The following is a 14,013-nucleotide window of genomic DNA, read 5'->3' as shown; positions in this document are numbered from 1 at the left end:
CTAAAAACAAAAATCAAGGTGTTTGATCTTCAAACAAGTGAGTTGATTTCAGCATGCCACTGTGGAGGTGGCTCGATTTCAGAAGCAGTTGAACTGATTTCTGTCTCCCCAGTGTCGTCTCTTCCAAAGATTAATTAAAGTTTGAGTGATTGGCTTTGGATATTAAAATAGCCTCTGGGGAGAGGCAAATCTGCTTGATACATTACATGAACTAATGAGATATCAAAGAAACTTTTCTTTATGCTTTGCTTAAAACTTGGGATGCTGAGGCATGAAGCGGACCCGTAACTGGGACCCAGGTGCATGGACATGACTCTGAGGACGCATGAACTTCTGGTGGTTGACATAGGGTTATTCCACAAAAAACAGTCAAACACAGATTTGCTTGAAAATACAAGTGTTCTACCTTAGAATTTACATAGGAATATACAATTTACACAAGAACTGAGAATCTGATCAGTACATACAGGTAACCATTTCCCAATGTCTCCAGTATGAAGCCATCCTTCTTTATCCAGAGCTTCAGCTGTCTTCTCGCCATCTTTTAGATAACCTTTAAAAACATTGGGTCCTTTCACACATATCTGCAAAAGAGTCATGGTTGCTGACAAAGTCTCGAGCTTTTGTTATGGAATCATACCAAAATGTTAATGGGTAGATGCTTTCCCATACGAGTGCTCCAATAAAATAAAATATTTCAAACTATGATACCACCAGCCATATATTTTTTAAACTAATGTAGGTGTAAAGTAGGAAAACAAGACTGTGCAAAACTTCGGTCAATTTGTGTGTGAAATTTTCTGGACTTTTCTTGTTTGTTTTTCTCAGCCCTAAAATGTCTTTTAACAATATTTCATGAGAACAGAAAAACTGACTGCTAATGCATGTGATATCACAGCCTTCCACATAGTTTTCATAAAGACAACAATTTTGCTGAAAAATGTGATCATTTTCACTAAAAATGAACTAGCTTTAGTGCAGATATTTTGCACTGAAAATTGGGTCATATTTTTCATTTACAGTGAAAATAGGAAAACACTTAGATTTTGAACATTTTGAATGTTGTTGTGAACATTTCACTCACCTCTAGTTTAAAACCTAAATGCACTAGCAAGAATAAAGTGTCAAAGCTTTCAGGGTAAGCTGTGAACATAATTAGGGAGTATAGAGTACACTGTGGTGAATCATATCACTGCATGCTGTACATCCAGATGCTGGATGAAATCTTGGCTCCACTGAAGTCAATGGGAGTGTTACCATTGACTTCAGTGGGGATGGGATTTCACCCATCAGGTTCGTGAGCTAAACTGTACATATGGGGCATTGGGGACAGAACTCAGGACTTGTCCTAAAATATGAACCCTTTACCTCTGGAGCCTAAGGAGTCCTCATTAGCTAAAGAGTCCTCATGAGCATTAAAAGTATTAGCAGGTATATTCTTTGAGAGGCTCCAGCTGCTAATTTAGGCCTCAGTCCTCCACTGTGATCCACTAGCACAACTACGTGTGCCTGCAAAGAGTCCTGCTAAAAATCAGTGGGACTCTGCAAGGATCCATGCTACCAGATCCCTATGTAGGCTCAGAGCCATAGACACAGACACGTGAGCACGGTGACATTCTATGGTATTAAGCACTCGCCAGTAAATTACAGTGTGCTGGGATTTTGTTGCTGAAGGAAAACTGGAAATGCAGAACTCTGGGATAATACAAAATTACATTTATTTCTCTTTAATGTAGCGTGCGTGATATTATGTTATGTTATGATATTATGTTATGAAATGGGCAGACAATCATTGACATTAAAGGGAAAATGTAAATATAATCCTCAGCTTTGATTTTATTCTGTGAATCAATGGCCTTTCATTGAACTTGAAAATATAAATGGAAAAAAGAAAAATAGTTATGTTAAAAAGTAAATAAATTCATTCCAGTGCATTATAAAAATAACTAAGCTTGATCCCACAAAGTTCTGAGTGCCTATTGCAAGCTGTTGAAAGCCCTCAGTGGGACAGGATAACAGTCAATATCTACCAGGACCAGAATTTAGGCCCTGATTCAACAAGCCATCCCTATTCAGCGAACTACATAAGCATCTGCTTAACTTTAATGTGACTTAAACACATGCTTAAAGTGAGGCTTGAGGTTAAATGCTTTGCTGAATTGGGACCTTAAACATGTAGATTCAAGTCTTACAATCCTAGTGCTGTTCTTACTCAGAGGAAAGTCCTATTGAGTTCATTGTTTATTTCAATAAGAGTTTTCACTGTACTAGGGATGCATAAGGACTGGATGAGTTGATCCTTATAACCCTAGGCCCTAATCTTGTGAAGGGGTCCGCTTAGGTGACCCCTTATGCCTCTATGGGATCCCATTGGAATCAATGGGATTCTCTGAGAGTGTAAGGTCTGCCTGTGTGGAACCCTCAGCCCCTTCAAAAGTAATTAGCTGTAGCACTTGCTGGAGGTTCTGTAATACCCTGTATTTGTAATTAACATTATGATGCTCTATTGCTGCCTGATGTGTTCCTCCATTCTGCTTTTTTCCTTTCATTTCTCAATCTATGACAAGGGGCACTTAAAAAGGATTCTCAGATACAAGCAGTAACAAATGGCTCACAGAGTTTTATAATGACAGCCTGCCTTAAAGGGTTAACTACCGAGGTGCTGTATATAATGTTTGAGATGATACCTCTCCTTCTCCTTTCGAAGCAAAATAATTCATCTCTTCCACATCCATCAGTTTGATTAAATTGCAGGGCAGAGGGGCTCCTACGTGACCTGCAAATTAAAGTCATTTGTCATTTCTTTCTATAAATGGTGCTCATTAGGTTATTATTAGCACATCACTCATTTCTAGCTGAACTTCTTGAAGTTCAGTGTTCTTGAAGCATATGTGTCTGTGTGCAGAATCCTTTAACCTGTCTGGATAGGATTCCTATTTTTAAGTGTAACAATACAGGACCCTTTTGCCTTACCATCTTCCTCTGACCAACAGGAAATTAAATCAACCCCTCTTTTAAAGACCTAACTCAGAGTAACTTGTTAATAACAGAGCCCAAAGTTCTGTTTTGTGTATCATCTAGAAAAGTCAAAGGCTTTGAGTTACAATGGCTTTAAATTCAACCTTTTTCCAATTTTTCCAAAGTAAACTATAACTGCTTAAACGACTCTGAATTATGTTAACTGTCAGTGACCCAAATGGAATGTTCTGGTAGACAGAGATCACAGGAGCACAAAGGTGTTCAGGAATGGCCACTCTGCAAGGCAAGGTACACTGGTTCTCTGCCACCCAGGGTTTTATCCACACTAGGGGAATCCTTCACAGATCTGCCCAGGTTTAAGTCTGCTTAGGGCCAGCAGATTTAACAAAGTGAGGATCCAGTCCTTAATATATATTTGTGAATGTGTGTTCAGTAATTATGTGCTGGGTAGGACACCAAAATGAAGACAGTGTGAGACAAACATAGTGAAAGTTTAACTGGAAAAATGTATTATGGCAGTACATCTCGTAGTAGGTAATTGGCCTTTTCTGCTGTGCAGAAAAACAAGCTGATATACAGCAATCTGTACTGGAAATCACATTCTGTGCCCTACTCCAATCACAGAAAATTAGTGTTGAAAAGGGAGGTTTGTAGATAATTAATGGGACTAATAAATTATGTCCAATTTTTGTACAGGTATTCATTTGAATGAATTTGATCATACCTGTTCCAAAGCTATTCTATAAATATTAATAATTAATACTGCATGACTCCTCTTATTTATTATTTGCTGAGCACTGATAACATGCTGGGTGCTGATTGAAATTTTCATCTGATTATATTAACCATCATAAGGTCTGAAAGGTTTGAAAGTGTAATAGTCTAGAATCCTTAAACCAGACTAACCTTAAACCTCTAAGCATTCCCTCCCCCCCCCCCCCATTATCTGGCATTGGATCTGTGCTCAAAGCCTGATTTTGGTCATAAGTGAATATGAATTTGTTAGCCTAATCTTTGTTCCAGTGTTACATCTGACAAACACAATTCAATAGCACTAGTAATCTCTGCCCAAGGCAGGCCAGAAGTGGAAAGGACAGGAGATTTTTGCAGATCAGGACCTAGGCATGGTTCTAGATCTCTCATGGGAAACTTGCATAGCATCTGATCAAATTCTACCTTTCTTTGGCTAGTGCCATTAATACCTCACTTTCATAAATACTGAATTCACCAAAATTATTCAGCACAATGATAAAGTGTTGCATAGTATCCTGTAGGTATTACAGCCCAAAAAAGTATTCCAAATACACTAAGAGTTCTGTCCTTTTTGGAGAGACTATCATATTTACCTGAAGTCCAGTCACCCGGAGTGGTAAAGGTACATCCTGCTGTGCACTCTGTTTGACCGTAACCTTCATAAACCTGACAAAGAGATATATAGCTTTGAACCTGATGATAGATTAACACTTACATATGATTTGAACATTGTTCAGTTTCCTTCTTGTTGCACAATGCTGTGAATTTAAACCATAATGCAGTACACTGATTAGAGAGACAAGCTGGGTGAAGTAATATTTAGATATGACCTCCTCACCCACCTTGTCGCTCTAATATCCTGGGACCAACATGGCTACAATTACACTATATATAGTGTACAGATTCACAGGGAAAGTTACTCTGGTCTTCATTGTATGGGAAACATGGTTATATATTATTCTGAATGAACATCACTGTAAGGATCTGAAAATAATGGGAAGAGAGGACAGTTGTACCGATCGCAGTTGGTTGAATAAAGTACTTCTGTGAGAGAAACCAGATTCTTTGCACTAATATGAAATACATTTTTGAAAGGGTCTTTTTGGAAACTTTTTGCTGGCAAGCTTCAGGCATCTGAGAAGGGTGAGGCTTGTTTGCCACTTACTTCTAGAGGCCACTAGCTTTGCCAACCACCTGAGCAGAATTCTAGGAGCATGCAAGCTATGTGTCCTCAGCCTCCCTGGATTCTACAGTAAGTGGTTTGGCCCACACCTTCTTCCCAGGGCACTAGGCAGGTCCCTTCACTATGTGTCTGGTCTTCAATGACCTAGGAAATAGGCATCTCCAAAGTCCCTCTCTATGCCTGGGTATTATGCTAGTTCTTAATCAATGTGACTTTTGAAAATTGACAAGTTGCACCATCTTATTGTTGCTGATCTTTTCCCCTCTCTAGATGTGGGTGCAAACCCTAGATCCAAATATTCCTGAACTTGCATCCAGATCTGAACTTTGTCATTGGCTGCCTCTCTCTATAAAGCACTGAAAGTCCTGGATCCAAACTCCTCTCAACTTTGGGAGAGTTTGGAGCCATGTCTGACCTATGTGGTTTGAGCCCACTATTTATATCTTTGACCATCAGAAAAAAACAATTTCTATTGTGATTTATGTTGGTAAATGTTATTTTAAATATAGGGTTCCCTAGATTTCCTAACAACTCGAATACCTAGTACAACAATGCATCTGAATAACTGTGTAGGTGAAGTGTACCTGACATCCAAGTGCTGCCCGAAGGAACCCCAGAACAGTTGGAGAAGCAGGGGCAGCTCCCGTTACAATCATCCTAACACACCCACCAAGGCTTGCCTGTTAGATAATAAGAGAAAATAAAACTCTTAGCCTCCCATATGAGCATACATATTCAGTCAAATCTTGAAAGAAAAAGCACTAACTGCATATAACTGAAGTAGCCCAAGAGAAACAGCCCTTCTTCCATTAGAAAATTATAATAATCACCACAGTGCCTATAATCAGCACCATAGGAGCCACATCATGGACCAGGAACCCATTGTACTAGGCATTGTACAAACAGAACAAAAAGTTCATGTGCTTTGGCTAGTCCCTGTTCATATAAATTCCATAGTTTTCCTTAAGATTATTACACTGTCTTGGATTCCAGTCCTGCAACTGACTCTGCATGGGCAGACCTTTCTGCCCAAATAGAGCCCCTTTGAAGTCAGCACTGCCTGGCACAGATGCAAGGGTGTGCCTGCATAGAATCACAGAAATGTAGGGCTGGAAGGGACCCCAAGAAGTCATCTAGTCCATTTTTCCATGCTGAGGCAGGCATGAATCCATCTGGCTCTATTGGACTTCATGGTTAGGACAAAAAAAAATCACCACCCTAATGTCCTGCCTCCATTCTTTTCTTGCTCATTTTCATCCCATTGCTTTGGTAATTCCTCCCTGAACAACCTCAAACAATTCTGCCTCCTTTTTAAGGTTGATGTCCTTCAAGTATCTGTAGATGATAACACATCAACCCCTTTGTCACCTTTCAGCTATGCTGTAAGTCAAAAAAAGGAAGACAAAGAATTTCTTGTAAGTTTTACGCTTTGAGGTTAGAAGGTCATGGTCACAGATCCTGAATCAATGCAGAGCCAGATCTGCCTTACATCTGTGAAGGACACATGCCTAGTCTGCATCATTTGAACTCATATCTTTGCAGACTGAGGATAAGCAGTTCACAAATGAAAGGAGCGATCAGTTTCGCTGGCTAAACATAAAGTGAGGTGACTGGATAAGTCATCCAGTTAAGAAAAGTAATTAACCAGACCTTGCTGGAGTGATACAGCATATCAGTGATTTAGTTGACCTAGGAATGGTTTACTGCGGGACCCTGTGGCACATAGCAGGACCATTCAGATTGCACCCAAGAGGCCCTCAGATATTCTGTTTTCCTTTCCCTCTTGTTCAATTGCATGTTAAATGCACAGGCTTTCCTTTATGGCCTTGTATGCTTTTTCCTAGGGATATGTACTGACTAAGGCCCTAATCCAAAAGCTACTGAAATCAATGGGAACATTTCAGTGGACTTTGGAACAGGCCTAAATGTCTTCAGCAAAAATACTTCTCCCCCCTTCTCTTTCTATCTTCCCCTCCACCTTCTTTTATTTATTTCAGCATGGCTGGTGGGGAGCCAGAGGAGTATTGCCACAAATACATATAGTACTTGCTGCTGGGGTTCAGTGGAAAAACCACAATTCTATCTGATTAACAGACCGAATTCACAGGAGCAAGACCCTGTAAACCTGAGAGAGGCTGGATGATTAAGGAGGCAGAAAGGCCCAAAGAAAATAAGTGTGTTAAACCCATTTGTGTGTGAGTTTAGCTACTATTTTTGTGCCATTCCTTCTTTCATGCTCAGTATTTTATTCATTGTTCTATAGTGGCCCACCTAGGACATTTAGATATATGGTGTATGTATTGTATTTCAATACAACTAAACTTCTGGGTGAAATTCTCTGCTGCCTTAACTCCTGTGAAGCAGAGAGTTTGGCCCTTATGCCCGATACCTAATAATACATAGAAATTTGCTCAGATTCCTGAGATTTTACATGAAACAGCAAAGTGTTCTGCTGCCTCTTCACCATCTTGGATTTCATGTTATGCACCCCTTAAGTCCATAAAACAGTGCTTAAGCAATACTTGAGTGATGCCTATACCTTGTGCTGACCCTCAGCACAGGGACGGATTGCACCCATATACCCAAAGTGAATAGCAAAAATAAGCAGATTGAACAAATGCCTCTATTAAAAGAGAAATAAAAATGGTGCTCTCTCCTCCCTAGGTTCCTTTTTTCAGTTCCACTGTTTCTAAATCAGCCAAGCTGACTTCACTGATTATTTCTCGAGCAACAGCTATACAGTCACTTTCCCCAAGTTCTTACCTGGATTTTATTAAAAAATAGTTTATCCCACAAACTGTCATTTCTAATGATTCCACTTTGAACTTCAGCCTTTTTACGCTTTGCAGCAAATTCCAGAAGCCAACGTTTCAATGGAGTATCTGCTTGGCTAAAGATCTAAGAGAATGCAGGATGGCATGAAAGATTACACAGCTAAGAAAGAAAACAGAGTGTATTACTATCCTTATGATAACAGTCACAGGATCAAATTTACCACTGGGCAAAGCAGACACCAATCTACTGAGGTCAATGAAGTTACTGTTATGTCGGCAGTATAATTAAGACTACTACACTACAGTTGTAGGTGTGCAAATTATGTTTTGTTGCAATCTGTTCTGAAATATACTTACTTTTCCCTTAGACAAAAGAGGGGAGGAGTCAAGAGAATAGAGTCATTGACTACATTTATTTGATCAGCGTTTCTGTATGATTCCTATTATATGCACCATTAGGTGAAACTATGATAAAGTTCTAGGGTTGAGCAACTTGAATGAGAGTATTTGGCAGCTATCACAAATATTGCTATTTGTTGAGGTGATGATGGCCATCTTTATCTATGTTTTATCAGAGAGCAACCCGAACTGGCTCTCCGTATCAGTACCCCCTAGTATCTGTCTCAATAATGAGGAACCAGATCCAAACAGACCTGAACTTGCAGAAAGTTTACATCAGTAGTTTGTGCCTTTAGATCCATCTCTTACTTTTAGGATAAATAGTCTACACATACTGAACATGGCTACTAAATATGCTATACTCTTAAATATCTTCCATGGAATTCTCACATGACCTTCTCTTAGTATGAAGGATCTTTAACCACTAAATCAGCCTTGATCTTTCAATATTTAAACCCTTTTAAGACTGCTCATCATATCTCTCCTGTCACTGCCAGCAGTGAGTAAGAACCAAGCTCCAGCACTGGCTCAAAAGCAGAGAAAGCATTAGCACATCCAAGTTTGATTCATGCTTCTCTTGGGTTCAGATCCTGGACTAATGAAATAACTGGGAATGTCACCACTGACTGTAGTGAGAGCAGGAACAGGACCTACACACACAGAAATTCACTTTAAGGTATTTAGGTATCAAGTGAGTGACCAGTTTTATTTATCTCTGAAATTGCTGAATTTTACATACATTTAACATACAACGGGCCAGGTCCTCAACTGGTATAAGCTGATATAACTCCATTGACTTCAGAAAGGCTACTCAGATTTACACTAGCCAAGGATCTGGTCTAATGTATTTGCAGTAAGGAAAAAGGTGTACGAGAGAGTTAGGGCTGGTCCACACTAAGAAGCGGGGTCGAACTAGGGTACGCAAATTCAGCTACGTGAATAGCGTAGCTGAATTCGAAGTACCCTAGTTCGAACTACTCACCCGTCCAGACGCTGCGGAATCGAAGTCCGCGGCTCCAAGGTCGACTCCGCCACCGCCTTTTGCAGTGGTGGAGTACTGGAGTCGACCGCGGCGCTTCCGGAGTTCGAACTATCGCGTCCAGATTAGACGCGATAGTTCGAACTCCGAGAAGTCGAACTCACCGCGTCGACCCGGCTGGTAAGTGTAGACTAGCCCTTAGTGAAAAAGGCCAAACCTACGGGAAGTCTCTAAGTTAACTTCTAGACAATTATTGACTTTATTACTAGAAACAGAATAAATGAAGCATACCTTATCATACATTCTATTTAATAATCGTGGTACAACAGGGAAAATGGTTGGACGCAGTGCTTTCATATCATCCGATAAGAGACGGATATCTCCTTGAAAGAATCCAATTCGCCCACCATGGCAATATACGACAGACTGTGATGGGGGGGAGAGGGGGAAGGAGAAACAGAATACTTATTTCCTTGCATTTAATCACTGTGGCAAAGCACCCCCATCCCTGTTTTAAAGACACATTCCTGAAATTTTATTTACCATTGTGGCTAATGGGTTTTTTAAAAAACAACTAAACCACATAGTAAATTGGGTAGAAACACACTGATTTTGTATGGACCTTGATCATAGATCCTTTACTTGGCATTCATGTTTAGAAAACAAAATTTAGTACAATTTGTGGGAGAAAAAGGAATCAAAGCTGAAAGGTGCAATTTTCAAAAGCACTTGAGTACCCTAGGAACACAAAGTCCCACTGAACTCCATGGAGCTTGTGCTCTTAAGCCACTTTTGAAATTCCCACCCTAAATTCCTAATTTCTACTTTATTTTTACCATATGACTCCTTATGCAACTTTTCTGACTTCACAATTAAATCTTTTTCGTAGGTTGTTGTGTAATCAGATCACACAGTTCTCTTACATGGTCACTACAGGACTACTATATCAGACTGGGGGCAAACTGTCTTGCAGTGGAGCATACTTCAGAGAGAGCTCTTTGCATGGCTGTGGGATTACACTGGATTCTGGAAAGACTGAGGTGAATGGTAGGTTGACCAGCCTGTGATTCCATGTTCTGTTTGACATCATTTTCTTTAGACTCACCTTTGATTCTGGGGACTAGGAAAACATTTAGTCTTTCATGTATAATTCCTCATGAAATCTCTATGCTAGCCCTTTTGTGGTTAACAGAGGTTTCTTCATGTCTTTTTATGTCTTCTGAGACAAGGGGTGAAAGTAACTCGAAGGACTTACAGGTACACCAGAGTCCTGAGCAGGGGGCGGGGCCTCAACTGGAAGAAGTGTGATCTCACCCGGAAGAGGCGAGGCTTTTAAATCCCTGGGCCCTTTAAATCACTGACGGAGCCCCAGGGGCTCCTGGCTGCTGTCGCTACCCCAGGCTCGGGGCTCTGGCGGAGATTTAAAGGGCCGGAGCCCCACTGCCACTACTCCCAATGCTCCGGCAGCGGGGTTTGGGCAGCGATTTAAAGGGCCTGGGGCTCCCCGCAGCAGCCGGAGTCCCAGGCCCTTTAAATCACTGCAGGAGCTCCTGGGGTAGCGGCAGCAGCCAGGGGCTCTGGCAGTGATTTAAAGAGCCCTTTAAATCACCACCTGAGCCACCTCCGCCACCCATGGGCTCTGGTAGCGGAGCTCTGGTGGCAATTTAAAGGGCCCAGGGCTTCAGCCACTGCTGGGAGCCCCAGGCCCTTTAAATAGCCAGCCTGGGGAAGCCGGTCCGGCATACCGTACCATACCGGTTTACTTTCACCTCTTCATGCAGCTGTTAGAACATCCTATAACCCAATATGCATTTCCTTTGAGGAGAGGATGTACCTGTTCTAAACCCAATGACAAATGGGAGATCCAAGTGTGATTTCCAGCACATGGACGTGCATTCCACTGTTGCTGAGGCTGGGAGCACTGTGAATGTATCTACTCTGCCCTGGGACGCAAGCATTAAGCCATTTTTGAGCCTTCTGGCCTACAAAAGATTCCTTGTCTGGGTGCAATTTGGAGCCATGAGGGCCTCAGGAGGGAAAAAGGGAGTTTCAGGTAGTGAGCAAAGAGGGAAAAATAATCTGAGCTCCCAGTGTGTCACATACCATATACACAGTTATTTGCATACTCTTGTTTTGGTGAAAAGAAGCATTCCTTTGTGAAAAACCTTAGAGCATATTTAAAATGAAATTATTGGCTAGCAATAAAGGCTGTTCTGAGTCAAGTGTGGAGAGTTAATTCTTAACTCCCCCGGTACATTTTAGGCATTGCAAAAAATTCAGTATCTAATATCAGAGCCCTGCCATATTTAGGTATCAGTGAGTGACCAGTTTTATTTATCTCTGAAATTGCTGAATTTTTGTTGGCATGGAGGGGAAATTTTCAGGACACAAAGGACAATAAGGAATAGGCACTCAACTCCCATTGGAAGTCATGGGGAGTTGACTACCTAACTCTCTTATGTACTTGTGAAAAATCTTCCCCCATCTTAAATCTTACATTTCCAAAGCCTTGAGGGAGTAGCCATATAACTCCTACTGAGTTAATGGGATTTATGCAGCTACACCACATTTAAGAGCTTGGCGTAAGCTTGTCTCTCATCAGCATTCGTTGGTTCAATCAAAGATGTTACCTCACCCACCTTGTCTCTCTAATATCCTGAGATGAGCATGGCTACAACAACATGGCTAATACTTACTCTCCAGGAACTGACTATAAAACCACAGGAATTTAATCAATAGACACTTGTGAATTTAAGAAATATCATCCTATCAAATCCACATACAGTACTTCACATATGTAGCAGGTTCCTGGCTAAATAATTAAAGATCCATATGGAAAAAAATAGTCACTGTATATGCACAGAGAGCATTTAAAAAAATTAAGTAGTCGAGATACTGAGGTTTAAAGAGTAATCCCAGGAGCCTGCAGGTTTCTTAACATGGTGAAAAGTAATTTAAGCCTGGTATAACTGTTACTAGAGTTAGGCCCAAAGCAGAACTCCAAATCTAAAATCCCACCCAAAAAAAAAAAAAAAAAGGAAAGCTTGGATTCTGATTAAAAAAAAAGCCATGGTGTCAGCCCAAATCTGACCACAGAATCTGAGCCCCCACTACATTTTGGGAAATCTGAGTCAGAACTGAATCCAGATCCAAACTTCACAGTTCTGGCCAATCTCTAGTTCATGGATTTTCAGACCGGCAGCTATCATCTGCCTTGTTTGGAAAGAAAGTGAAGTCACTTATATGGGCTGGCATGAGTCAGTACTTCTACTTGTCATTATTTCCAAGAGACGATGGCTTCCACTTATTGTGCATTATACACTGATCTTCCAGGAAGACTGCATGTGTCACCACTGTGGGGTTTTTTCCTGCTTTTCAGTTTTTGCAAATCTAATTTATTTACACCATAAAAAGTGTGGAGTTGATAAAGAATACGTGCAATGTTATTTTAACCACCATGATTGCTGGTCCTATAATACTTTGAAAAGCTGCCCCCCAAAATAATAGATATATTTTGCCCCCAAAAGATAATAATTTCTGTACATATGCCATTTTCTGATCTCAGTTACACTCCAGAGACTATGTTAGAGTTGCGCCAGATTTACCTGTGCAAATGAGATCAGAATCTGCACCCTGGAGCTGCACCCATGACACTTTTGGAGTACAATCTGTTTTAGCTCCACAGTATATTGTAGAGTATTTTGCCATGTTTACCATTTTACTTAGTTATTTTTTAGTGCGGAAACAGGACTTCCACTGACACCATGACCTTACCTGTACCATTCTCTCAAACATGTGTGCTAAAGGCAAATAGGAAATGTGTACATCCTCACAAGTAGGAGCCCACTGACTCTGGAAGAAAACACAAGGAGCCCGACAAGGCCTAGTCAGTTCAAACAGGTTTCTTACCTGTATAACTCTTTCAAACATGTGAGCCAGAGGCAGGAAGGAGATGAGCACATCGTCCTGTCTCGGAAAGATCACTTTCTGCAGGTGAAGGGCATGGGAGACAGAAAGGAAAGAAACACTGACAGGAAGACAACAAGAGAGTCATAAAACAATAAAAAGAAAAATGGCACCAGAGGAGCAAAAGGGTAAAGATTATCAAGAAAGAGCGAGCGAGCGAGAGAGAGAGAGAGCGAGCAGCATACGAAGCGAAGCGTTAGGCCACAACATCAATGAAACTAAGTTAGCAGGAGTAGTAAAGAGCGCAAGGATGTACATAGAGAGCAATGGAGAACTCTCCCCACTGCAAGAGTGTATTTTTCAAGAAACTCTGCAGTTCATATGGCAAACAGGTGCTGACACCGAGGAACCAAATTTTCCTACATAGGCTTTGGTGACCAAATAAAGATTTGCACACTCAAATTGGCATTTGCCTCAAAATGGGTGTCTGGGCATTTCAAGCGCTGAGATTCAGGAATTTGACTATTACGGCACGGTGTTCAGCTGCACTGAGTACACACACACTTCCACTCAGCCTCAGTGCAGCTGAGGTAGGGAGGAGCTCTGTCAATATTGGGACTGGCCAGGGGACAAAATGGCCCCCAATGTAAGTTTGAATGGTGCCCCAGGGCTGCTCTGCTGGCTGGGGATTGGTGGAATACATTCTGTTCTGTCTTCAACTTTCTTTTGCTCCTGGAATACCTCCTTCTTCATCCAACCGACCCCGACATGCCCCTGAACCAAGGGTTAGCAGGGGGATTGCATAAAGCTGGCCACCCCAGCTTTACACTAGCCCAGCATTCCTCCATCTTGGTGGGATCTTCAAGATGTCCCATTAGGGCAGCTTTAAAGTTGCTTTTTGCAACTCCGCCAGTGTGGAGTGAGTTTAACACAGCTGACAGTCTGGCTCCTAGCCATGAAGTCCAGGTTTGAAGATTTGGGCTTATTAAGCAGAAAATTTGTATCAAAAGTTTAATCCTGCACAGAGATGGGTTCTTTCC

At 41.2% G+C, this 14,013-nt stretch overlaps 1 protein-coding gene and 1 long non-coding RNA gene across 2 annotated transcripts in view; one reads left to right on the top strand and one right to left on the bottom strand.

The window, feature by feature from the left end:
- The window catches only part of ACSL6 (acyl-CoA synthetase long chain family member 6), an 86,275-nt gene that overhangs the window by 13,011 nt on the left and 59,251 nt on the right, over positions 1-14,013 (bottom strand). Inside the window, exons 13-19 of the mRNA XM_045027861.1 lie at positions 12,977-13,054; positions 9,359-9,493; positions 7,679-7,813; positions 5,500-5,595; positions 4,326-4,398; positions 2,688-2,776; positions 468-584 (exon numbers count right to left, since the gene is read on the bottom strand). Coding sequence (XP_044883796.1) covers positions 468-584; positions 2,688-2,776; positions 4,326-4,398; positions 5,500-5,595; positions 7,679-7,813; positions 9,359-9,493; positions 12,977-13,054 — 723 coding nt within the window. The remainder of the gene's footprint in view (positions 1-467; positions 585-2,687; positions 2,777-4,325; positions 4,399-5,499; positions 5,596-7,678; positions 7,814-9,358; positions 9,494-12,976; positions 13,055-14,013) is intronic.
- LOC123376114 lies at positions 3,217-13,299 on the top strand. The gene is made up of 3 exons (XR_006581689.1): positions 3,217-3,267; positions 9,957-10,114; positions 12,874-13,299. It is a non-coding gene; the product is annotated as an uncharacterized LOC123376114 (long non-coding RNA).

Source organism: Mauremys mutica, chromosome 8 (assembly GCF_020497125.1).
Source record: "Mauremys mutica isolate MM-2020 ecotype Southern chromosome 8, ASM2049712v1, whole genome shotgun sequence".
Taxonomy (NCBI): domain Eukaryota; kingdom Metazoa; phylum Chordata; order Testudines; family Geoemydidae; genus Mauremys; species Mauremys mutica.
Note: the sequence above shows the minus strand (reverse complement) of the source record. Positions and strands in the feature narration are given on the sequence as shown.